Here is a 26039-nt window from a genome sequence, read left to right as displayed (position 1 = left end):
TCACATAACTATTTATTCATGCCTTTTTGTCAAAACTATATCTGATAATGATGATAAAAAGATTTCACTCATGTCATCTAGTTGTCTACAATTGTTAGAAATAGCATTCACAACAATGCCTCTTGTAAAATATTGTTTAATGCAAACAGTATGATCATATTTGCATGTCTACTGTAAAAATGCCTACGTAAAACAGCTATGACGCTACTACGCAGTAACACAACTAGCGCATAATATGCTCAGAAATATGATAAAACTCAAAATTTCTTCTCACTTCCTGACCAAATTTGTGTTTCGTCAAAATTATTCTTGATAAGCATTTGCAAGATAAACAATTGTAGTTATCTCTGCACATGGCCTAACATGCACCTAAACGATGTGTAAGAGATACAAAAGCCAACTTAATATCTGCAATAAGGTCAACAAAATGCACGTGTGGCATGGCATACAGTAAAGAATCGGGTGACAGAGTAAAAAAAACATAATCGTCCATGCAAAAAGTCCGAAAGCCTCAGCAGAGAAAACACATTGTGCAATACCAGTGACATTTTCAGACAGTTACACTTTCATCCTGTTTACAAATATGTACATACCATGACAAAGATCACTACAATGCGAACACAGAAGTAAACAAGCAAACACCCTCGGACAAACAATGGCCAACTGAAATGATGGGGGTTAGTGGGATTAGAATGAGAGTACTGCTGGCGAATGGGTGACTAGGAGGTGAGGGTTACAAACGATAACAAAATATGGAGTGCTGCCCGTGACGGGGGTAAGGTTACCTTCTGTGTAACGGATGTACTGATCATCTGAAAACATTAACACTTTACATTATGTCTTAGCGCTCTCTCAATGCTCCAGTCCAATGTCATGTCTACCATCTTTGATCTGAGCCCAATGTTACACTATCATCTTTGATCTTGAGTCTAATGGAAGAAGCAAGATCTTAGTTCCAGTGTTATAATTAAATCTATGATCTATATATACTATGTTTGACACATAATCAATTTGATTTAAGTCTAATAGTTATATACTGTATGTCCAATTAATATTCATAAAATCAAACCATGTACATAGTTACTAGTAATACTGGTTAAACCCCCATAATAATAATAAATATTCATGCAAAACTATCAACAACTAACGCCTTCCGCGATAAGTTCTTCAATCAAATATCTGCCATGACAGCTTTACAGTTGTTTCTTGTTTAGCAGTTCTGTAGAAATTAGTTGAGAAAAACAAAAGTCGCATTGAATTATCAAAAACTTGTGGAAACCAATTTTTATCTATTATATCCAGAGAAGTTCCAATCTCCATTAAATAATAAAACACCAAAGACCCTAATGGAAGATTAAAAGAGTAATCGTTACGTCAATGCATGTATCTTGTATCAGGACCTTCAAATATCCTAGAAAGACAAAAACAGCATATTCTACCTTGAGCCTGTTAAAGAGAGATATAAACAGCAAATGACAAGAAAGGAACTGACATGTCAAAGGTAAAAGGGAAAAACAGCTTAGTGTATGAACTGAAAGCAAAGGCAGCCATTTACATTCACTAATTATTAAAATAATAGGTCAACATGACCTACAAGGTCAGGTCAACGTGACCTAAATATTGCCATTCAGGGATATGGGTAATGTGAGCTTGCCGTCTTGAAATATGAAGCTGCAATCATTCATTATAAGGGGAGGATGGTAAATATGAAATGTGGAAAATACGAAAACAGAGCCGAAAAGAAAATGAAAGCCACAGAACCAAAAAGAAAATCCAAGAACGGAATATCACGTGGTAAACATGGATATTATCTAGGAAATAAGGTTCTAAAATTTGGGCAACCAGGAAGAGTTAGTCATCAAGGCAACTCAAGATGCTAACAGGTCAATTTGAAAATGAAACCTTTAAATTTTAGTTGTATCTGTAAAAAGAGGCTGCAGTTGCATATAGGAGGCCCTGATGGCAGCTAGATCAGAGGGATTTGTGTCATACCCGTGGATAAAATCAACTGCAAAGAGAAAGATGGACAGATATTGTCAACAAAATGATTGGAACTAAAATGACAGCAGTGACAGTGAGATAGGGTGGAGACTCAACCTGACGGTAAACAACCGTCTGTGCTAGGAATTAACAACATTTAGTGCTGGGCACTGCAAGAGCTTGAAACAGGTTCAGGAGGAGATGGAACCTGGTGATGTTTCTCTATTAACAGTAATGATAACCGGTGCAAACTGACACGAGTCCAAGTGTGTCTAATGATAAAGGTATTAAGGGGCTAGAATAATTTATGATTTTTAATAATGGGGTCGTAATTTGTCATCACTATTTGGACTAGCATGCGTTTTTGATTGGCCTGCATGAAATTTGGAACAGCGGTTGTTTTGTCATTATACGACAATAATTTTTCCACCAGAAAAAAAACAATCAGATTGTACTTGTGACAATCTTAAGATTTTTGGTAGGGGCGACAAGCATATATCAGTGTTTTGTCCAGATGAGACCTAAGGTAAGGCATCAATTATATCTAACTATTACATTTAATATGTTTCACTCATTGCAGCTCTAGTTGTTTAGCTTGGCACAGTATTAACCCACCGGTACAGGTTATACACTACACACCCTTAGAGTGTGTAGGGTTATTTCCCTTACATTAGACTGATCAGGCTTCAAAGGATGTTTCATAAACAAGAGATTCCAACATATGGAAATCACAGTCAGAGTCACATTCACAAATATCAGAAAAGAAAAACTTTATAAAAAAAAATTAAATAAAGATCTTATTAAAGAATGGAGAAAAGAGTATTAAAAAGTAAATGTCCTGACATCTGGATTTCATTATTCACAGTTTATGCTACAAAACATTGTTCTCATTAATCTGTCTACTGATTCATACCGTTACACGGAACAGCCATTGCTATTTCTCATAACCATCATGCTTCCATGATTTACTGCATAAACTGTCCACAATTTCCTCTTTGCTGGCTCAATTCTTGTCCTTGTCAGAAGCTAGCTCCTCCCTATGAACGATTTTGATATTGGCTTGTCAGTACTCAGAGCTACAGGCTGTTTCATAGAGTTTTCCTGATAGAATCCAGATTTGAAACATACCACACCAACATCCCTGCCATAATGTACATGAATATTAATCCCACAATTACTGCAACACGATTCGCTTCAAAAAACACTTGCCTTCAAAGACGTGTACTTAATATTTTAGATCATGCAACTTTCTATGAACTTATCAGGTTCGAATCATCGAGAGGGTGTGGATTTTTGGCCGCAATCTTCACCTCAGTAATGGCAGATTAAAAATCTTTCCTGGTTCGGTTTCCAAATCGAAAAGTAAATATATTGCTGCATGATCATTATATAAGTACTCGTGTTGAGTTGACATATGCACTTCGCTGAAGCATATAAAGAGCAATGCAGATTTGGATCGGGATCTATCAGGTAAACAGTGAGACAGCTCGTAGCTCTGTGTATCGACAAGTCAATATCAAAATCGTTTATCGGGAGTAGCAGCGAGATACAGTTACCGCAGCTAGTCAGAACCCTGATGATCCAATCCGAAGCAGTGTATTGGATCTTACCAACAGTAACAACGTACACAGTATTGTCCCTTGGCACTAAGCAATAAGAATGATGTTTCTCATATGTTGTTTAATGCATATTCCAGCTACAACACTGCAGCATGTAAATAATCAGGCCACGATCAGATAAACCAGTGATTGATGCATCCAATAGTGTTAGGATGCATCATGCCATAACATGCAATCAGCCACACTAAAGAGTCTGAGCATCCAGTTAAGTTCAGTCGCCTCATACAATAAAACAGGTTGCTGGGACCTCTTACTACCAGGAATGCCCAATGGGCAATCAGGATGATGTGAGAAGCTATGGACATATGAGAAAACAGCCAGTGAAAGTCCTGTGGGCAGCTCCTCCTGCTCTACAACAGTGTTGCAAAAGAAATCAGTTTCCTCTGTCAAAAGTTTACCATTTCAAACAGAAGGCTAGAAGACAGCTGTCACCAAATTCTGTCCATTCAACATGATGATTTTAATAAAAGAAAAAAAACTATTTAAATGGATTTCTATTGGTGAGATCTATTGAAGTGATTTCTATATGACCTGAAGTGAGCAAAGCTTGAGAGAATGGACTCTTCCAAACCAGCATAACATTTATACTGTAAATTCCATCTTAACAAGGATGGACACCCAGGGTTTACAGCCATGGCAGATTAAATTTTAATGAAGTGAAGGTGAAAAACTGTTGTTGTGAAAGCAGTGCTGGTTTAGATAGCTTCCGCAGCTGGCTACAACAGGCACTTGTGTCTTCAGTACATAAGTTTTATCAAAATTTGAAAAGCGTAACAGCCCTATAAGGCATCTTACAGCAATGGAAATGCAACAAAAATGCCTGTTATTCAGGTAACAATTGGAGTTGATTTCACTAAATATTCTGGGTTACAAAATAGTTTACCATGATTCATATTGACGATCCATAGTTTAGTTAAGCTTACACTTGGTGGATTGGTAATAATGAACAAAGGTCTTGGCTGACTGGTACTATTTTAGATAATCATGTCATAGATAACAAGAGATAATACCATATTCGCAGTATCAAACGTCCTGCTCAAATTAGCGTCCTTTGACCAAATTCTTGACCAATCTGTAAATAACCTTTATAAGCGCACCCTACTCAGACCGAAAAAATTTTCTTGTGCATATTACAGAAAACAAAAGCATTGTATGTTGTAACTGATATCAAAAACATTTTCGTTCCATCAACGTTGAACTTAATTTGCTCACTTCCGCTGATATCCAGGGGGCATATTACGGCGAATATGGTAAATCAGGTTTAACTTCTACCAAGTTTGGACATCAGAGCAGGGTATGACACCAGCTAAGGGATTACAGCTTCGGATGACAGGGTACAAGGGGATTGAATACAAAATGGATAAAATGAATAAAATGAAGATCTGAGTTCAAATACAATTTCAAAATAAGCAAATTTATGAAAACCACCAACAATATTAAGTTAGTTCCCCTCCCAATGCAGACCAGGACCGTCAACTCCAATGTTTACCACTAGCAGCACTGTAGCAGACAGTAGGGAGAGGGAGCACCTCACCAATGAAATCAATTTTTGGCAAAATAAACGAACCTGAAACTGACTAGCTTGAAGGCGGCTGCTCGACCAGCGAGCAACCATTCAAATCATGCTTCGGACTGATTTGGAGCAGGGTTCTGATTGGACCATTCAATACTGTCCGTGTATGAGACGTATGTCGGGAGACACCAGCTGTCACGCACCTGCACTGGTTGGTACTTGGCCACGGCGCTCACTTTTGGGCGGTTATAAGTACGAGATTTGGCAATGTACTTACAAGACTCCTCTTCTTCTGTGTAGGCGTAGATTGTCACACACGACACCACAAAACCCAGGAGCTGCAAGCAACACAGCAACATGGGTTCTATTATATCACATTTCAAACTTCCTTTTGACTACGATGCAGGCATGGAGACATGGTAAAACTATCACTTTTCACTCGTATGTCAATACTAAAACGGGTACTTGCAGGTTTTTGGTTAAAGTATCATAATCTGAGGACCCCCAACTATACAATTAGGCTCACGACAAGGACATGCTAATTTTATACACATAAACTGTATACTGTATTTAATGTGTCCACCCTCGAAAGTACTTACCTCAGGAAATGCCATCAAGTGCCATAGATTTATTATTTTAATGATATTGTTTGACTTAAAAGGAAGTAGAAATGAAGTTTCCCACTTCTATTCTTTATTCTTATTTTGGGACACATGCCTGTCGTTAAACATATTTTTTCTTCTTTTTGTCCTCAACACAATTTAGCCCTTGTTGCAAGAAGCATATTCTTTCAAGTTTCCCAAATACCATGTTTTACCCAAATATTGTTTGGCAACTGGAGGACTCACCGATAACAGACACTGCACAGCAGCATGGATTACTTCAACATAATAGTACTGCAGGATACAGCCGTCCACAAATTCCTCTGGGGGGATGGGGCGGCTGGCCTCGGGTGGCACTGAGCTCATCCATGAAGTGTTGGTCACGGTGCACCCAACTCCATGTTCCAACCACCAACTCTTATTTTTTGTTCCAATTGTTAAAATGTACAACTCTTTATCCTGAAACAAAATGCAGCAAATATTTTCATATATCCATATCTTAATTTATACTTTTGAGTTCTGTCTATGATAATACATGCCTGAAAGATAGTTTATTTTATGCCAAAACTTGAATGGGTATGATAGTTTCCAGTTTTTACCAAAATAAAATCAACAATAAATGTTTTGAAGCTGTTTCCAATAGTTCAATAGACACACTTGGTAAGCCACAACTACTAGTAATGATACCAATTCCAAAATGACCATTACTTTAAAACATTTTTATGTCTTTTACGTCGTAACAGTTGCAAGTTATCATAATGCATAAATCCCCTATAATATGGATCTAGCAAGGTCTATCCTATCCGGGTTTACCATGTGCTTCATGCATGTTTTTCTACACTGATCATGAAATTCCAGCCTACCAACCACAAGGCTATACCACCCCTTCTCACAACGCAGTGATGTACACCACTGAAGCTAATGCCAAATATTTACTCTTAACTTCATTTTATTTCCTAGGACAGAGCATTTGTGGTGAATCTGACTCATTCGAAGTGCAGGTACACCTGTCTTCACAAACATTAGGCAAGTACAGCGAGCCTTCATTTCTCCACTTGCCTGGCTAGTCCCGACAGACAGCATCACAACTTACCCTCCTCAATACTCCCACCTCCAGATAGATGCAGATAACAAAGAGGTTCCAGCCCAGCCATAACAAGCTCCAGACTGTATACTGAAACACAAAATATTAGTGTTGAGATCATTCATCAACATAAAAAATCTTTCTTCTTCTCACTCATCATCAAACTCCATTTACAGTCGCCCTGAGAAACACCTTGGCTGAATGATTAACGATTAATGATTAATGGGTACCGTCAACCCTGTTATCAGTTATAGTTATTCGGATAACATCCAAGGATTCATCTACTGCATTCAATTATTCACATCCAGTTTCGGAGGGAGGTCTGCTCTGATTTATCTTCAGGATGATATTTGCATATGGTCACGGGTCACAAATTGCTAATTATTTTCACTTCACATAAACAATGATAAATGATCTTCTGTTGTATCTTTTAGTTTTACAGACCCCAGAGCATACAGTAATAATATTATCACCCCCATTCTATTCTAATCCCCTTCTCAGGTCAAACAGGCTGAACCATCCAACTTTATTTCCATCAGTCTGCTTCTGAGTTGCAATCTATTATAGCTAAAATGGATAGAATTATCATAAAACCGCCCGCATGTTATAAAGAAAAAGCAGGCCACTGTAACTTGATAATGCCCTCATATTGCTTGATGATGGGCCATTATCACGCCTGTTGTTAGGTGACGTCATAGGATAGGGATAGGTGACGTCACGTTCAATAGTGCCGTCATCTGGTTTGTTCTATGACGTTTCCATATTTGTAAAAGTCGGTCAGTGACATTCATGTTGATTGCAAAAACATTTCAAAACTGATATTGTTGTTTCTTTTTATATGATAACAAATTCCATCAATTTTAGCTATAATAACAGTAACGCTATTTCAGGGCATTATCATTTGCAGAAGCCCTCAGTCATTTCAACTGCCCTCCTTAATGGAAGACCTCGGGCTGCTGCAAATGATAATGCCCTGAAAAATAGCGTTACCCTTATAGTAGCCCACAAGACCTTTCTGAATTTTTCAAGTCTTAGACTAGCAGACATGTAGCAGACTAGCAGACATGGTCTGAATGGACACAATTGTCTCTTCTAACAATATGTATAATAATAAATGGATAAAAAACTTACTGGTGGTGTTTAGTTACATCTAACAAAACTACCAATTATCTAGCATGTAGTAACCATGGTAATAAACTATGACCTTCAAGTGTTCAATATATTGCCATGCACCATTAAGTTGATCTATGGTTACAACCAAACTAAGGATCGAAGGGAAGTGTTTCATTTCAGATGTATCACTGATAACGAAACTCACCACTGCAAAATACCAAATCATTCCAGAGTATTTCAGCAGGGTAAAAATACGATTCAACCATAAGGTCGACCAACATGCAGGGATTGATTTGGGTTGCAATTCCAAGATATTTTCACATAGTTGTCATAGATTTTGCATCAACATTCATTCAGCGTGACTTAAAAGTCGCATACATCTAACAGTTACACTTTCAATAGTATCATCTACATTGACACTCACATTGACACAACAAGAATAAAACAATGTTGCATTGCTTAAATACAATTATCCACCACACCTTTTACAACAGTCGCTATTTCATGTCATCACTCTGAATATATTAAATTACGACTTTTACAAAGTGTCTCCTACATGCCAATGAAATGAACAGCTGAACGATATATAAATGTACTCATTCCTCTTAAAGTCGACAATAAACAGAACTACACAAGTATGATGTAATTTCTCCTAGGTAGACAATCAACAGAAATACATAAATATAAATGTAATTAGTATTTTTTTCAGTTGACAGTGCACATTATCATCATGATCATAACCCTTTATGTTATAATTCAAAGACTGAGGGGAGTTGCCTGGATAATGTTAACCTACTATCATGTACTATAGGGGCAAACCTTAATGATACCCCTAAATTTTAAACACTGTTCATACCAAAATCTACTGAAAATGATTCCAAGATAAAATTTTGGGCTGTATCAGTATGACTTTAATAAAGGTTAAAAGTTATGATTTCTTAGAAAAACCCTTAAAATGCGGCCTGCATGTTATGATAACATCACCGGGGATAATATGTCATCCCAGACTTAGCTATCTACTTAACATGCTTAGCAAGCATCAAGGAAATAACATTCAACATCCATGTCTGTTCCTGCTCTGCATGTCCGCATGACATTGAGTCAATAAGCTTCACAAATATAACTCACTTTATGAGAAATATACTATGTAACAGTCAATAAACTTTCCCTTAGTTCCATGCTGAGTGAAAGATGGCAACAGGTGTGCATGGGTGTTTGCAGTTTCTCTAAATGTTGGAGACAAATATTGCTATTGCTTTTAATGTAGAATAATTAGATCTCATATGATTAGATTTAACTCATTGCTAGATTAATTTTCTGAGGTTGTAAACATGTTGTGTATAATGAAACTTCTTCTAGGTATTGATATGGATAGCCTGTATTAGTCATACTGGGGCAAGTCAAGAGAAGTCAGAGCAGCGTACAATACCTATGCAGTCCTGTTCACCCAAGGCTACGAGGGGCAGCTGAAAGGTTCTGAGCCAAACTATGACGAATGAATGGTACGCCCTGAACAATTTGCATGTACAAAGCACAATACGTCCCATGTTTACAGGTTGCATATGAACAAAATACACAACCAGAAAGCATATTCCTGCAGGTATCAAAGTGAATAGGTATATCCTGTTAATGAAAATAGACAAAATGGGCTACCAGACAGTCATCAAGTTTCTCCAACTAAAAGGGCTAACTCCAACAGCCATCCAAGCACACATGGCGTCATCAGTCAAAGGTCAGACCATTAATAGCTAACATTATGCTAATCTGCTTAGGCAACAGCGTGAGAACACAAGGCTCAACATCAGAAAAACCTATGCACAAGTCTGTTGGTGCAAAGCATATTGATCTCACTGAACATCCTCCATCTTCACCAAATTTCCACCTATTCCCAAACTTGCCATTCATTGACACAAATGATGACATTATTTCAGTCGTAGAAGACTTCCGACACTGCCAGGAAAAGCGTTCAACACCCGTGGGATCCAGGCACTCCAGAAGTTGGCAGAAGTGCCTGGATCTCGGAGAGGATATGATAAAATATGATTTGCAACCACCTTCATCAACGCAGTCCATCATAGTTCGGTTCAGAACTTTTCAGGCACCCCTCGCATTTCATATCAAATGGACTAGTCTAAATCAATTTGATTTATCCAGATACACTAGTAGCAATTTTTATCACTCACCACTTATCTTATTATATCCTTCAAATGACACGATAATTTTCACAACCAGGACAAAGTTAATTCTTTTCATCACAGACACATTTCAAGCCAGTTCTGAAGAAACTAGTACTAAACACAACCAGGTTAGCCATTCCTATTTGTTTAAGGTGCAAAGTTCAGTAGGCTAATGTGTTTGGCCAAATTGGTACATAAAGGGCTTGTGAAATATCAGGTGAGGTGATGTTCTGCGTTCGAAGATTATGTGTGGCTGCTTGCACTAGTCTGAAATTATGTCGGTTTATAGCCCACTGAGATACCAAGCAGCAGTTTAACATGGATACCCCACTCAGACATGTTATACAGGCTCCAAGCCCAACTTATCCATGTCTTATTTCAATAATGATCAAGAACAGGCAGGGTAACAACATCTTTTAACATCTTTTGGTATGACACAGTCAGGAATCAAACCCCAAATCTCTCAGGGGGGGGGGAACACTATGAGAACTGCTAAAGCCCAAGTGTCAGTATGTGTGTATTGCATGCTTGAGTCTATGTTATCCCTCTTTCCTTTAGACCTTGAACTGCCATATCAACAACCCAGACAGAACCTATTCATACTTTCATACATTCCAGTGTGCAATATCTTATCATGCTTTATAGTCAAGTAAACATGAATGCATCAAGTTAAATGTAGGTATGATTATTTAATGGGAGGATAAATTCATTTGTTTATTCTTCTTGTTTAGAATTACCTCACAACCTGATGGATCGCTGCAAAGTTGTGGCAAATGTTTGGTCCCACAGTGTAGCCTTACAAAGTTGAGTCACTGGGAAGTGAGCTAACCCTTTCAGGGACATAAATAGGCCCCTATAATTGTCACTAACTGACTAATGTGGCTTTCGCATACTGATGTGCAATTCTAAACCATTATTTGCTCAGCATGAATTCATTCAGGCTGACATCATTGTGAGATTATTTTCCTCAAGGGATAATATATGTATGTGACAGACAAAAGTGAATAGACACTTCCTTTGCAACAATGACAACCTGATGTGACCTTTCAAAAACAGTGCTTGCAGTGAACATAAATTTGACTTCAACAGTTTAAATTATACAATGCTTTCCAGTAAGCAAAGGCTGCTCTGGTCATAAAAACATGACTATTCACTCCCAGTGTTTCAAATTAGGAATGCAGTCTGTGTCAATAACATGGGCCTACTAGCCTGAATAAGTATAAGGGCATTATTTTCAGTATTATTTAACCTTAGCATATTGAGTCCAGGGCTAGTAGAAGCTGATCTCACTGAACCACAAGACATTTTACTTGACATGGATGAGAAACTAAGGACTCTGTCAATGATAATAATATAGACTCATGGCTGAGTGACTACATGCACCCTTTACAACAGCTTCAATCTAATTGGACTTCTGTCAGTGATCTTAAGTTTACCAACTAGGACCAATCATTTGCACAACTGTCTTTAGTTTCATTAACCAAGTGAGTGAGGGGCTACAAGCACCATACAAGTCTTATTTTGAATTTTTAAACATTGAGAAAAACATTTTGTATACCACCCAACATGCTAAAGCAATCATCATCTATGACATTTTACATGACATTCTGGCACATATATCATATCCCTGGAAGGAAAACATCAAGTTCACCAAAAAAGTGCTTGACAAGACTTCTTAACCACCTAACAATGCTAACTCTCAATTCAACATGTTCACATTGAATCATCAGGGACAGACACAGCAAGCACTCTATTTTTCCAATACTAGTGAAGATTTCACAAGATTTAAGAAGTGTTCTCACAAAATCTAGTTACTTAACATAAACCACCAGTCCAAAATGAGAGGTGGACTATATCGATTTGACCACTGGTGTCTACCCTTGGATTCATCACAGAAATGACAGTCTTGAACATGCAAACTATTTGAGCTACAGATCAGGTACTTTCTAGTCAAGTTCCATGTGTCAGAGATAATCATGTGTAGGGATTTAGGGTAAAAATACAGTTCCCCAGCAATCCTGAAGCGACTAAATGAATCCGGTGGTCAGACTCGATGACTTGGTTGATTGTGTACCATCGTATCACAATTGTGTGGATCAATGTCAATAATGTCAATCACTGGATTATTTGGATATTTACAGACTACCATCTTTCCGAGTTCGACATTCAACAACAAACACATGCGTGGATGAATATCTCTGGCCAACACCCCCACACACTCAAACAAACAAACAAACAAACAAACACACACCTATTTGATGTAATAATGCTAGACACTTAGAGAGCTATATCGGTTAGTGACATGACCTAGACACAACACAGCATGTCCATCGACACAATGGTGTTAGGAAAGAAGAATAATTTATAGTTTTAATGATCCAGTTCTTCCCTAGCAAGCTATCTCTTCCTAGCCTGATAGAGACCACAGCTAATCACATACACAGAGTGGACTTTGGACTCAGCTGGATTCCGTGGGGGCAATCTACAGCATAGAGGCAGCTTGTGGTAATGGGACAATATTCTCTCATGCAATGCAAAGGGTTTATTGATTTCCAAATGTTTAATTCAAGCTGGCCTTAGTTACAATGGCAATAAATATGATAAAGTAAAAATGGTACGAAATGACTTCAAGCATTTGTTTATGTAGGCACTTGAGGAGGTACATGAATATTTATTCAGTAATGCAAGATCTTCAAGCATGGAATTTCTGTGGCCATTGTAGTTTTTTGTACATTGTTTTAATGAAAAAACAAGTGTTTATTGAGAAACTGACCGAAACGATCATGATAGATTTTTATAACATATAATCCATGAATTACCGAAGCACAGTATTCCCACTGCAGTTTTCAAAATGGCAACATGAAACGGTTGCAATATTCCTACCAGTATCAAACTGCTTGAGTACTTATCATGATATATTACGATGGTAACCTTTAGAGTACTTCATAATACTGTTATTACTTTACCATCTTAGGTTTTCCCCACTGTTAAATGAGTGTTAGTGCTGCAGTCTTTGAAATTAGCCCATAGTCCAAAGATGAGACCAGAAAAATGTATGTCTTAGCTTAGCTCTGCTCATACCTTGGACTAACATTCAGTCTATGAAATCTTACATTACACAATACCCTTCTCGACACTAATATTAAACAATAATTTTCCCGAAGTTGATTTCATATATGGAATAGAGCTAGCAAGAGCTGGCTAGGCTTGCTTTTCTATACATATCTAGATTGTTGTTTTTTTTCTCATAAAATCAATATATTCCAGAGTCATGGTGCAGGACTACTATGTCAAGGTTCATGGGTTCACATCATAATCCAGTGACCAGGCAACAGGAAAATTCAGGCTGGAAGATATCTAGTGAAGATAATGACAAGCAGACACACCAAAGATTACTAAACTAGTACCAAGATTTCTATGAGGATTAACATGATTAAAACAATTCAATCAAAGATTGCTTCTGATCAATTGACCAAATCCTACTGTGTCATGGTTTAACTCTCAATAGATGTTGAATAATATATGAAGCACTAGCAATCAAATGCATGGAAACAAACTAACACATCTGATGCTTTGGCTGAGTAGCTAATGTAGTAACTTCTACTAACAGATGTCTATCAAGAATTTAAAAAAATACCTTATCTGAACTCAATATTGAACAGTCCGACAAAAAGCACTCACCTCACACAAACTTAAATCAAGAAAGGTAAAGACCCCACCATGATCACACAGTTTAAAAAAATGCAAAACATGATGAATACATAAATATCACTGTGTAAAATCAGTCGAAGTTCATACTGAAGGGGAAATACAAAAGGGAAATACAAATAAATGTGTGTAAATCACATCCTTTTCTCAAGATGACTGCCTATATTACATTCAAATTAGTTTCATTTGCAAATCGGTCTGAAGAAATAAATGTGGAGCCTAATGCGCATAGTGAGCATGATTATAGAATTCATTGAGATCTTTGCAATACATTTACATTACACCCAAGAAGCTTATGGAATTTCAATCAAATATGTGAAAGATTATGCCACTTATTTCACATGGGCATCAAACATTGTGTCAAAATCATTATGGTACGGTAAATTCATGTTAAATATAACTCTTATCAAACAAGTAAACGTTCATTCCAGTTGAGCAAATAACAAAATCTGCATTTACAAAGTAACTTCCTGAAAGAAACCACGTAATTGATTATCCATATGTTGAGCCTGTCTTCCACAAAACAAGTCCCAATTGAACATGTTGAACAAACAGTTACTTGTTTTATCAATCATGGCTAGTTCCTAAGGAAAATAAACAAATCCCAATCACCAACATGACTAAATATAATTTAACAAACAATCTATTTGTCTTTTTTCAACCAAGGAAGGAAATCCTGTAGGAAATCACCCACAGCCAACGTAAGCATTTTACATTTATCCAAAAGATAACATATCACCAGATCTTGCTTTATATATGCTGAACTGTTTCATCAGTTACATGATTAACTAACGTCACTGATGTGGATTGAGGTAGGAATTCCACGCACTGTGTACAACATGCTCGTCTCAGTGTCCCTGTATGTCTCCACATGTTGGATGATGGGAGTAGGGATTATCCTGCCAGATTATAACAGATCATCCTTAATCCACCTCCAGTGGTCACCCACATCAAGTGCCACATAGCCTTTTCTCACACAGCTGCAGTGCTACACATGTTCAATACACCTAATCCTATTAGCATAAGAAGTCAAGGCTAGTCCAAACATCTTAGCATGCAGGAGCTGTCAATATTTACATTGCATTTCAACATGTATTCAGCCATATAATGTTAGAGAACAATGAATATCAGACCTTACTCTAACCAACAACATTGAATAAGGTGATCAGCTAGAGGGGCCTCTTGACAGGATCAAGTTTTACTTGCCCTAACAATGTCAAAGATATCTTTAGTATGGGACAGATTGCCACATGTGACTAATCCGATCCCTTAGTCAATTAGACTACAGCTGATCCACAAAAGCTAGTAGTCTAGTGCAAGCCAGATTACCTACCTACCTGGGCATCTGATCATGTTAATGAACCAAATCAATTAAACTTCTTATCACTGGCCAAAAATATGTCACATCAGCACTTTGTTCAAACATTTCCTTCCACTTAAAAAATTAAATGAGTAGAGCACATTTATTCCCTCACAACACACTATGGCACATCATAAATGCAGTCTGTGCCAAAATCAATTGAGTCTTCTCGAACATGACAGTAAATAATCAAAATTTTCAATTTCCTTCGGGTTAATGATTATTCCTTCAGTCGGCAATCAATGAATATCCAATAAATGTCAACATTTATTTTCATATGATCCAGATCATCCAATACTAACGGGGATTAACAATTACTTAACTACCCCTTGGCTTGTAAAACTGAGTAGTATACCTCAGGGACATGCATCCAGATTGGGATCAACAGTTGTACCAAGTATCTCGGCTGTGTGACTTACCAGAACAATCTTCATACATCATAAATCTACATATAGAAGCAGCTGAGGACCATGTTCCTGCTATGGTAATTAACCATGATGCTGATACCAATGAGTATTGATTTCCCCTATCCAAGACATATCACCACCGTAACCTGGCGTACGTCATTCCACAAGGACATATCTACCCACATAAGGTATTTCAGTTGAAGTGAACCCAACCAATAACAGCTCACAGTACAGCCTTCAACTTTATCTGGGCAAAGTCAGAGCACCTTAACTTCAGGGAACAATTTTTTGATGCTTCAGGATAATAAACAGCTAGGTGTCAACATGGTTAAAAAAAGATAAGTGAAACCTAGAATGGTCAGGGCTTAAAATGCAAACTTCCCTCTCTTTCACCATGTTCATATCCTGAAGAGATCTTTAATTTGCCTTGCTGCTTGTGATTATATGTGAAGCAGTGGCACATCAGCTTGTAGTAGGAGTAGCTAAGGGTGAAACGATACACCGATATTCCGATGCATCGCGATACTTGACCTACGATACAATATACGATAACCGTGGGCCCATTTATCGATACGCCACGATACGGAACGCAAATCTCAAGTACAGCGTTTCCTCGGTATTGTGCCTTTCAATAAACCGCTAACTTGGTTATAGCGCGCGCTAACGCATGGCTCCCCAAAACTTACTTACATTTTTAATAAGCTCAGGTTTTACACCGACAGATGTTTTTCCTCATCTCATAAAACATTATCAGCTGATCACCGCAAGCACATAACACCGAAAATACCAGTCAGCAAATCCGAACTGAAGTACGCAATTCAATACCATTATTATACTATCTTGTTATTAAAACGTGTTCATTGTATATCTGGACTTGTGTTTGTAATATATTTTATAAATTTTATTCAAAATTTCATTTAATATTGTTTTCATTAAGTTATGTGAAATCGTGTGTGAAGAGATACAGCAACCACGGTCAGATTACCGCTTTTGACGCATTGAAACAAACTTTAGTTGTCCGAGAATGGATACATATATTAAAAATGCCATACTTTGACTCGTTAAAAGTCATATTTGTGGCAATTTGGCTAATATATGTCAACATAACGTTATCGCAATCGAAATACATGTAGCACGGGAAGTCCCTACCTAGGGTGACTGGTCAAATTGTTCCATACGTAAAAATATCCTGCAACAGCAATCACCAGTACCAAAATGCTACACTTGTGGTTCTTATAATTATAAATATATTATTATATAGTAAAAGCTGCAACTAACATGACTAAGGTAACACGATATTGGAATAAATTATTCCTGATAAAACAATAATTTCAGATACAATGTCTTCGACCATTGCATCAAAATTCTTTGAAGTTGTATCACTGGTGGAGTACATTAATTATTTTCTGGTGTTTGAACTTTGAATTGTTTTGAAGGAAAGTTGAACAACTTCAGTAGTCTTGTTATTATAAAATAATTTTGACTGTTCCAAAATCATGAAAGGTTCAATCTTTACATGCTTTAAGTCTTGTTTTTTTTTTATCATTGCGTATCGAGATGCGTATCGTATCGTGACCAGAATATCGAGATGCGTATTGTATTGTGACCTTCCTGTATCGTTGCAGCCCTAGGAGTAGCATCTATCAAAATATTTCTGTGAGAGCAAGTAGGTTCAAAGTTACAATGCATAAAAAACACTGCACCTAATCCTATGAAAAGGGGTCTAGAGCATGTAGAACCTGCGAGTAGGCTTCATCTTCACGAGGCAAGAGAGTTAACTGACCATAAAAGTCTAGTTTCCACCCTTGCCGAACTTGGTTGGAATTATGGAGTAATATTGTGGCTGGAGTAACGAGTCTATGCATAGTCCAATCAAACATCCAAACAAAATTGACATTCAGTTCATAAACAACATGGCAACTGCAGAGAAGATTTCAGTCAATTGCAGGATTTGCAGAGCATGTGGACAGATGTTTACCAAATCTTTTCATGTTTTTTAATCAAGGTGCTCAAGTGGTTTGATGTGCTTTGCGAGGTAAGATCTATTTTATGACAAAATAGATCTTGTCAGTTGATTATCGATCAGACTGTCTTGAATGGGTGCCACCATTTTGTTTGAAGCAAATGCAAGTCAAATGACAGGTGGAATCGGATAGGCGCGATATAGAAGGGACATAACTTCTAATTGCCACTGGTGGCGCTCAATCGAGCACCGAAATTCAAGCCTAATTCAGCAAGGGTGGAAGCTGGACTTTTACAGTCCCTTGCCTTAGATGGTAGGCCTAAGTGACCAGTGACTCACCACAATTATAAACCTTGGTCTGTACTGACAGGTGCCGAACAGGCCAATGATGACACAAAACAGCTGGAAAAAGTTGCCAATGATGGGCGCCCACATGAAGCCAAGAAAGTCGAACACCTGCCTCTCAACTGTGCTCACCTGTAACAAAAAAAGAGGATGAAAATATCAGCCATAACAGTACATGTCACCCACCTTGGGATAACAATACGAGGCAATTATATACCCTGCTGGCTACATACAAATTTCTTGTTAAATCTACCACTGATCTACACAAGATAAGTGCAAGTACACAAGAAAATATGTTTTCAACATGCTCCAACTGCTAATTGCAATATGAACACCATTTTTTGAAACAGGACCCTGATCAAATTCAGCTTATCAATGAAAGAATTACCATATATTTATAAATAACTGTATGATTAACATAATGTTGATTCCAACATGCAAGGCTATTCATGCAGGTTGAGTGGTTTACACCCACTTTCAGTTATTGACATAAATGTTTCCTGTATGTTCAGAATAATGGTCTTTCCTTAAAACATATCGTGATCCAAAAATCTAGACCACATACACCCTCAGTCTCACAAATTATACTGTCATATCAATCCACTTATTTAAGACTAATGTCTTACTTCCCACACCATGTTAACGTATCAAACGAAGCCTCACAAAATAATCTGGTGATGGTTAACAATGTCTACCTCATCACATTTAGAACTACCAGAATCTCCAAGTCTTAATCTTGTTCCTGTTTTTCTGGCCTCAGTATTGACAGATAAATAAACTGGTAAATACAAAGTGTTCCTAAACAAGTACACCAAATTTATTTATTAAGGAAACATTCTGCAGTGTACAAAATTTGAGAGGTCGTGGGGCCCTTGAGGTCTTCTCCTGTGGTTACCAGGTATTTGAATCTGGTTACCCCCAACACATGAACACATGCCCCCAATCCTGATCTTTTAACATAAGGGTTATGAGAAGAACCCTTTGACTTTTATGCTTAATTATGACCTGTCAATATCGGCTAGAAGATGATACAATATGCAGCGGAGTTAGACAGAGTTAGATATAATTCAGAGTGACTGACAATCCTAGACACTTGATCACATTAAAACAGTGATTTCCACATTAGCTAGTATGCATATTGTCTTGACATTTTGTAATCTGTAGACTAATCGACTTAGATGGGTCACTGCCAACATCCAAGAATGTGTGTGGAGAAGCATTCACAACAAAGTTTATTTAACACAGACAGACCAAAATAGTAGTGAAAATCAATACTTCTGTCCTTGGAGAGTATTTTTTTCAAGAATGTATCTTAACTTTTATATACATGATGTATGCATACATGCAAGTTAACTATGGCCATAATACAAGGCCATATGTAATACTTCCAAAGGAAGGAAAGGGTCAAACAAAACAAGATTTCTGAGTTAATACATTGTTACAATACAGTTATTTTACCATGTCTACAGTAGAAAAGGTAACTGCCTAAAATAAAAAAAATAATGATTCAGAACAGTTGTCAGGAAACAATAAATTCATCATTTATTCTCCCACACTACAGCATGGATAACAAACACGCTCAAGATGATCTTTTTTTTTAAAAAAAGAAGAAGACTACCCTGTCAGAGCAGTAACTGATTGGATGTCAGAAACTTTACCTCAACCATCTTAAAAAATGTTAAAACCTCACCAACTGATGAGGGCAAAGAAAATAAACCAATGAGACATTACTGTCTGATAATGATTTTAGCTTTAATGCCCTTCTGCAGCAAATTTGCAGAGACTGCTTTGACACCAGCCCCTATGCCACAGGCACAGTTGGCATGAAAGATGATTGTAGCTTGAGAAAGTGAGATTGTAACCAATTCCAGAAGAAGTGTGTTATCATGAGTATCTATTTTATTTATTTATGCTAATACCTATATGTCCAGTTACCTCTGATTTGGTTAATTTAAAACCAGCTTAAATACTGATTCTATGACTATCACCATCCATAACTACAAGGACCAGGTCCTGACATACAAGCTCTTGAACATGCTCAAAGTCTTTATATCATCAATTGCTTTTATAAGTAATCTCTCATTGACAATGTCCTCCTCTACTGCCTAGTGTCCTTCATCATGTTTACACATGAATATCATATCACTGCTGTGTACATAGTAGTATACCACAAGAGACTTGACCAACTAGACTTTGATGTTTACATATGACGAAACCTGGTTAACCTACATGTGTGACAAAATAGTTCGTATACATATTTCCATGCACATGTAGTTTGTTTTTTATTACACTTTACAAACCAGTTAGAAGCAAGATCTGACTCCGTGCAAATTGCAACAATCTAAACCATCAAATCTGCAGCTGGTAACTATGTCCTAATATACTGTGTTGAATAAATTGAAAACATAAAATGACGCCCCCAAAACATATTGGAGAAACAAAAGCCATATCAATTATCCATATTGCTTTCATAGTCATAAACATTGATGTTGACAGAGTAGTGCACTTGTCATGGTACATGGGCATGACGCAGATACATATTTCTGAATGAATTCTATTCAGTAACGTAGAGAGTTAGACACAGCCATTTGTCTGGCACTGGGGAAAATGTGGAGTTTTTTCTTCTCTAAAATCAAGTTATGTTACCATGATTTAATCATTTACATAAGCCACTTAAAAAAGACCAATCTCATATGAGGATCATCTGATCATTTGGATTTATCTGATGGCCTTTTTCGTCAACATTATCTGACGATCATTTTTGGCAACATTTGTAAAACCAAGTTTAGAGCAAGATCAGTGCAATTATAAGCAAGATAAAATACGTCCACATATACATGACATAGTGACACGTCAGCATGTAATTTGGAATATTCAGAAATGTACAGTGTAGTTGGTGAATTATACCAGCCATCTGACCATGCTAACACCAGTCACATGTCTCAACCTGGTACCAGTGTTTACACATGGGTGCACCACACTGCACACCGGCACATCCACAGGGAGGTGCAATGGGGGCGCACACCCTATTTATTTACAGGTTACTTGTCAGCTTATGTGTATTTGTTTATGTTGTGACTCTGGATTGACCTCTGCTACATTCAGTGCAAACAGACAACAGCTATAAGCAGCTAGTGCTGGTCTCTGAACCTAAGTGGGTGTTACCTCTTATAAAAATACACATTGCAGCTATTGCACAGGACATACAAATAACTTTTATACCTAACATACATCAAATGCTTAACAAGCAAACAAATAAAACACTCAGGTTTTATAACTATTCTCTCCCTATACTGTATACCACAGATAATATGTTGGTTGGCCAGGCAATAAATTTCATCATATTTTAACGTAATTTTCATGAATCTTCACAGGAAGGTCATTAGTTCTATTTGTTGAAAAGCAGATTATTTTCTGCTAAAGCCATTTTCAACTTGATCCCATTTGGACTCAAACACCACAGATGAATCCAGTGGATACAGGAGTTGACCTTGTTCCCTAGACTAACATCTAGACTCTGAAATGAACATATCGTACAGAAAAAAAACAACAGTTGTTAAATTATCTTAATAAAAAATAATATTCAAAGGAGCCCAGAGACGCTCTTCATTTTCAGATACTGCAGTAATCTAGACTTGCCAAAAATTATAGACTTGCATGGGCTGTATTTGATATAATCGTATCAGGGTCTGTAACACAGACCACATGTTCCCATTGTCTATAGCAAAGCTTTGGAGTTTTCAGAAGATAACAGGATTAATTTCGTCGAAATCTCTGTATCAAGGGCAAGAGATATGTTATCGTTATGCATGGGATCAGCTATTATGAATGACTGATTAAATATCAACTTAAAATTGAGCATCAAATTATCTTGGTTTTAAAAAAACCCACAGTAATCACAAAACATCTTGCCTGTGTCATGTGTTGGTGGGAAAAACAAAGTATAAATTATGATTTTTATTTGTTTTTCCGTATTTGACAAAAATAAGATCAGTGGATCCTTGATTCAACATATAAATAAACAATAGCCTAGCAAGTAAAATACAGGGGCAGTCAGTTATTGAAAATCCAAATATTGGGGGGAGAGGACTTGTAACCTGATTACAAGGACGATTACAACTTAGACATGTTATACAATATCATAATTCACATTACAACCCATTGTAATCCACTGGCAAACTGCCATGGATCCATTCACAACCCATACAAATGTTCTCTACAGACCCGGTGTGCTTCTCCATGGTCACTATAATGCGACTTGTGTTTATTTTGTGTGTTTGAGACATTCAGCCCTTGAATGTGCAGGGCACATTGTGCAAATACTGGAGGAGTAACACTGCCACACAAGGACAGGGAGTTGACCAATCAACTCTTACTCACCGGATCCTTCTCATAAACAGGGTGTGACCATCACCATACGGATCTGAGAGATACTGAATTTATCACATACACACAGTATAGACATGATGTAATACTATCCAAATTTCCTTTACTACGTCACAGTGTGTATCACAGTATTTATTGGGCAAATTTTGGGTCCTCTTTGGAATCTAGGATACGACCCCCAAAAACTTTTACTTTTAACAGTCAACATGTCTGGGCTATGACAAAGATCCAAAAATATACATACAAATGAAAATGTTATATCATCCTTATGTATACTACTGAAAAGACAGTTAACTATAGTAATATAAAAGAATCGGGTGTTACATAACTTCTTTTGAGTAGTATAATAATTAAACATGATAAACTCAAATACAGAATGACAATGTCTAAAATTTACGTTTTTTCACATGCAGATGCTTTACCACACTTACCGGTAACATCAAAATCAGTTGACACTTATGTGAGGACAGATTTTACATGAACTTGGCTTACATATCCGCCAATTCTCAAATATTGAATTACTCAAACACGTTGAAAATGTATCTTCAAAACAATGAATTACGACTAATCATAAGAAAAATAAAAACATATTTTGAAATTGATAAAAAAAATTCAACCTGGCACCCATTTCCCAAAAAAGAAAAAGACTGAAATGACCAAGTTTTCATGTGAAGTAACAAATCACACCACATGACCAACAATCCAAACAGGCATGAAGCAAGCCAGAACATTGTACTGTCCCCGTTTAAAATTGACCCTTGTTGGAATGTCAGTGACCCTGACCTGACCCCCTTCTCCCAATCTCACTGACAATGGGGGACCTGACAATGTGGGTGTTTTCAGTGCCTTACAGTGTAATACTGATAACATCTTTCTCTTTCCTTGCCTTTCAGTTTGCATCTTTCTAACAATAATCCCAGATTACCCAAGGGAAGGACTAAACTGTATTGACATTTATATGAACCATGTGAATTTGAATATATAGATTTGTATTGTATCATACTTGGAACAGTTTGAACATGTTGAATATTGTCTATATAATATTGAATATAGTAAACATCTGTCTCCATCAGGCAGCTACTTAATTGCAGAAATATAACAGTAAATATACTTGTACGCTTATAAAATGTTGATAGTCGGTCACTTAGTTGTCACTAGTCAGCACATCTTAAAAAGTACTACTACGAAAATAATCTTCTTTAAGAAATGACAAAATTCCCGAATGAATTTTGTAGTCAGCAAGATCTCAGTAGTCTGAAAATAATCAAGCAGGAAAACCAGAGTTTGGCAGTAAGCATTGTAACCATTTCATCACCAGCCTTGTACAACAAGTATGTAATACTTGGAACACATTCTGATAAAAAAAAAATATATATTCCATGAAAAGATGAAAATATTAAACCATGTAAACTGAATATCAGTTAGTGTAGATGTCGTAGATATTTAGTGCACAATAAGGTACCCTGGTCTGTACACAATGGGTGTTGGTTCAAATATTCAGACATTTCAACTTGCATTAAACATAACATATCTGAATAAGTCAGTACAAAAAAGTCTAAACCTAACCAAGTAACACAAGAAACAGCTATTGTCCTGAGCCAACAATGTCACAATTGAGAGCTATACACTACAACCAGCAGTAACAGTACTTCTGGGAATAGCCCAGGGCTGGCAGTAAAGGCATGTTATCAGATTATTGCATGGATCAGTGAGCACAATACTGCTCTACAGGTCTACCTGTGCTAATTGCCACAATTTCACAGGCCCCACGAATGAAGTTAGCAGGAAACAGGACCTCTTTCTGTGCCTTACTACTGTTGCCAGCCACAAAATATGTGACTAAAGCGAAAGCTGCGTTTAAATTTAAGCATGACAGTCATGGGGTCCTTGTCAACCATGATAACAACAATGTTAAAAGCTAAAGATCATGAGATCCCTAGACTCAAATATTATAGCCAAAACTCTTAAGGACCCCAGGCCCCACCTTGCATTCGAACACTGTAGAGGATTTACACTTTAACATGGACAACTCTTACAAATATCTTAGCAGCATTCAATAGGTTCAAATTTAAGCATAAAAAATCAAGATTACTCTTCATAACATTTCTGTTAACATTGGTTAATGGATGAACCACTGTTGAAAAGGGCTTTCAGGCTTCGGCCATTTTGTTGGCAGGTGACACTGATTACAATTTGGCGATTGAGAATGATTTATTGTAATTTCTGTGTCTACTACTGTCTACCAAGTCTACTGTCAATCATTACAGACACTGTGAGCAGATACAGGTATGTGATTAGTCATAACACTACCAGTATCATTTGCTAACATTAACCCATAGATTTGTTAACACTAACCAATACAAAATTGGTTGATATCAGAAAATTAAAACTAAAAAATTCAGAAACTTTTTCATAATCATTTCAGTCACTAAAAAAACAAACATTTATATTCATCTGTGGAAACTAAACTTTGTTCAGGTTAATTATACTGTTTTTCATCTGAGTATAAACATGATGAATAACCATTCTCTTAGCATGATGAAATCTTGTCAGTAAATTCAAGTATTCATTGTGAATATGTTCAACTGTTCTGGTGTGGTATGCCAAAATGCTAACAAAAAAGTATGTTTAAATATCCACATGATCTCTGCGCTGGCTGAAGCATGTGCACATACTACTTGTGATAGGTGAATTTACACTGACATACGTTACTTTGTCACAGTGTGCATAGGCTATAGCATGATAATTTATATAGTTTTGGTTGTAATAGGGCAGATGTGTGGTTAAACACAGGGCTTTGGCATATTGTAAATCAAGGAAGATATCATATCTCATGGATGTATCATTAACAAGCTAGTCCGTTGATTCATCAATAATTAGGCCTCGCAGTTGTAATTGAATTAGGATCTGACATGATTTGGGTTTCAGATAAAATCAATAGTTCGCAAGAGCAGCAATAATACAAAAATCGGGCCGCAAAACGATACACACTGTGCACGTAAGGTTTGAAAACCACAATAAACATATAAATAGGCCAATATTTTATCCGTTTTTCAAGGAGCGCCACACCCTCTCATGCGCGTCAACTTAGAGAGTGTTTTGACATTAGGTGCGCTCAAGATCACTATTTGACGTAATGACATACCGGGGCAGTGATAAGTAAACCAGTACTTTGATGGCTTAGAAGGCCCCTAGGTAACGAGTTTGATCAACTTTATGTCAGTAACAGTGTCCTGCTTCCATGCCTACGAGCCAACATAGTTTGTTTTTAAACTCGACCCCTTATTTGCGATTTGTGAATCATCTCGAGACGAGATTCAAGTCGCATATTTCAACTCACCAGTTGAACGCTGAACATCACGATCAACGTCGTGTGAACAGCTCTTGTGAAACACTTCTCCGATGACCCCATGATGATTGTTCACGTGAAATCCAGCAAGGAAATGTTCAAAATCATATTCAAAGTAAACCTACAATCTTCAGGTATTCATCTCATGTCGACTCCATCATGGTCACACCACCGTTCTGAGCCTCGGACTCGCCGCCGATCGTGTGAAAACGTAGTCCGCTTGTTTTGAGAAAAAAGTCTCACTATGAATTTGCAAATATATTTTTCATGTATATAAATAATATAATTTCATATTATACCAGCAGTGTCTATAAATATTTACCCCCGAACAATACTTCAATTCGGATTTGTGGCTGTTTGTGGCTGCATTTTTTAGATAGCAAAGGCGTAGTAATACGTAGGACTAGTTAGTCGTTCTCAGCCGGTTTGTAAA

At 37.1% G+C, this 26039-nt stretch overlaps 1 protein-coding gene across 2 annotated transcripts in view; it reads right to left on the bottom strand.

Moving 5' to 3' along the window:
* Positions 1-25801, bottom strand: part of LOC124149318 (sodium/potassium-transporting ATPase subunit beta-1-interacting protein 3-like) — a 31099-nt gene extending 5298 nt beyond the window's left edge. The window contains exons 1-6 of one of the 2 annotated variants that reach the window (XM_046520823.2): positions 25598-25801; positions 17866-18003; positions 6808-6888; positions 5961-6173; positions 5390-5450; positions 786-812 (exon numbers count right to left, since the gene is read on the bottom strand). In XM_046520823.2, coding sequence (XP_046376779.1) covers positions 786-812; positions 5390-5450; positions 5961-6173; positions 6808-6888; positions 17866-18003; positions 25598-25669 — 592 coding nt within the window. In that variant the 5' untranslated portion in view covers positions 25670-25801. The remainder of the gene's footprint in view (positions 1-785; positions 813-5389; positions 5451-5960; positions 6174-6807; positions 6889-17865; positions 18004-25597) is intronic. The other variant, XM_046520831.2, reaches the window with a different exon arrangement.
* Positions 25802-26039: the final 238 nt, after the last annotated feature.

Source organism: Haliotis rufescens, unplaced genomic scaffold (assembly GCF_023055435.1).
Source record: "Haliotis rufescens isolate VD_foot unplaced genomic scaffold, xgHalRufe1.0.p SCAF_1, whole genome shotgun sequence".
Lineage (NCBI taxonomy): Eukaryota > Metazoa > Mollusca > Gastropoda > Lepetellida > Haliotidae > Haliotis > Haliotis rufescens.
This window is presented reverse-complemented; position numbering and strand designations above follow the sequence as displayed.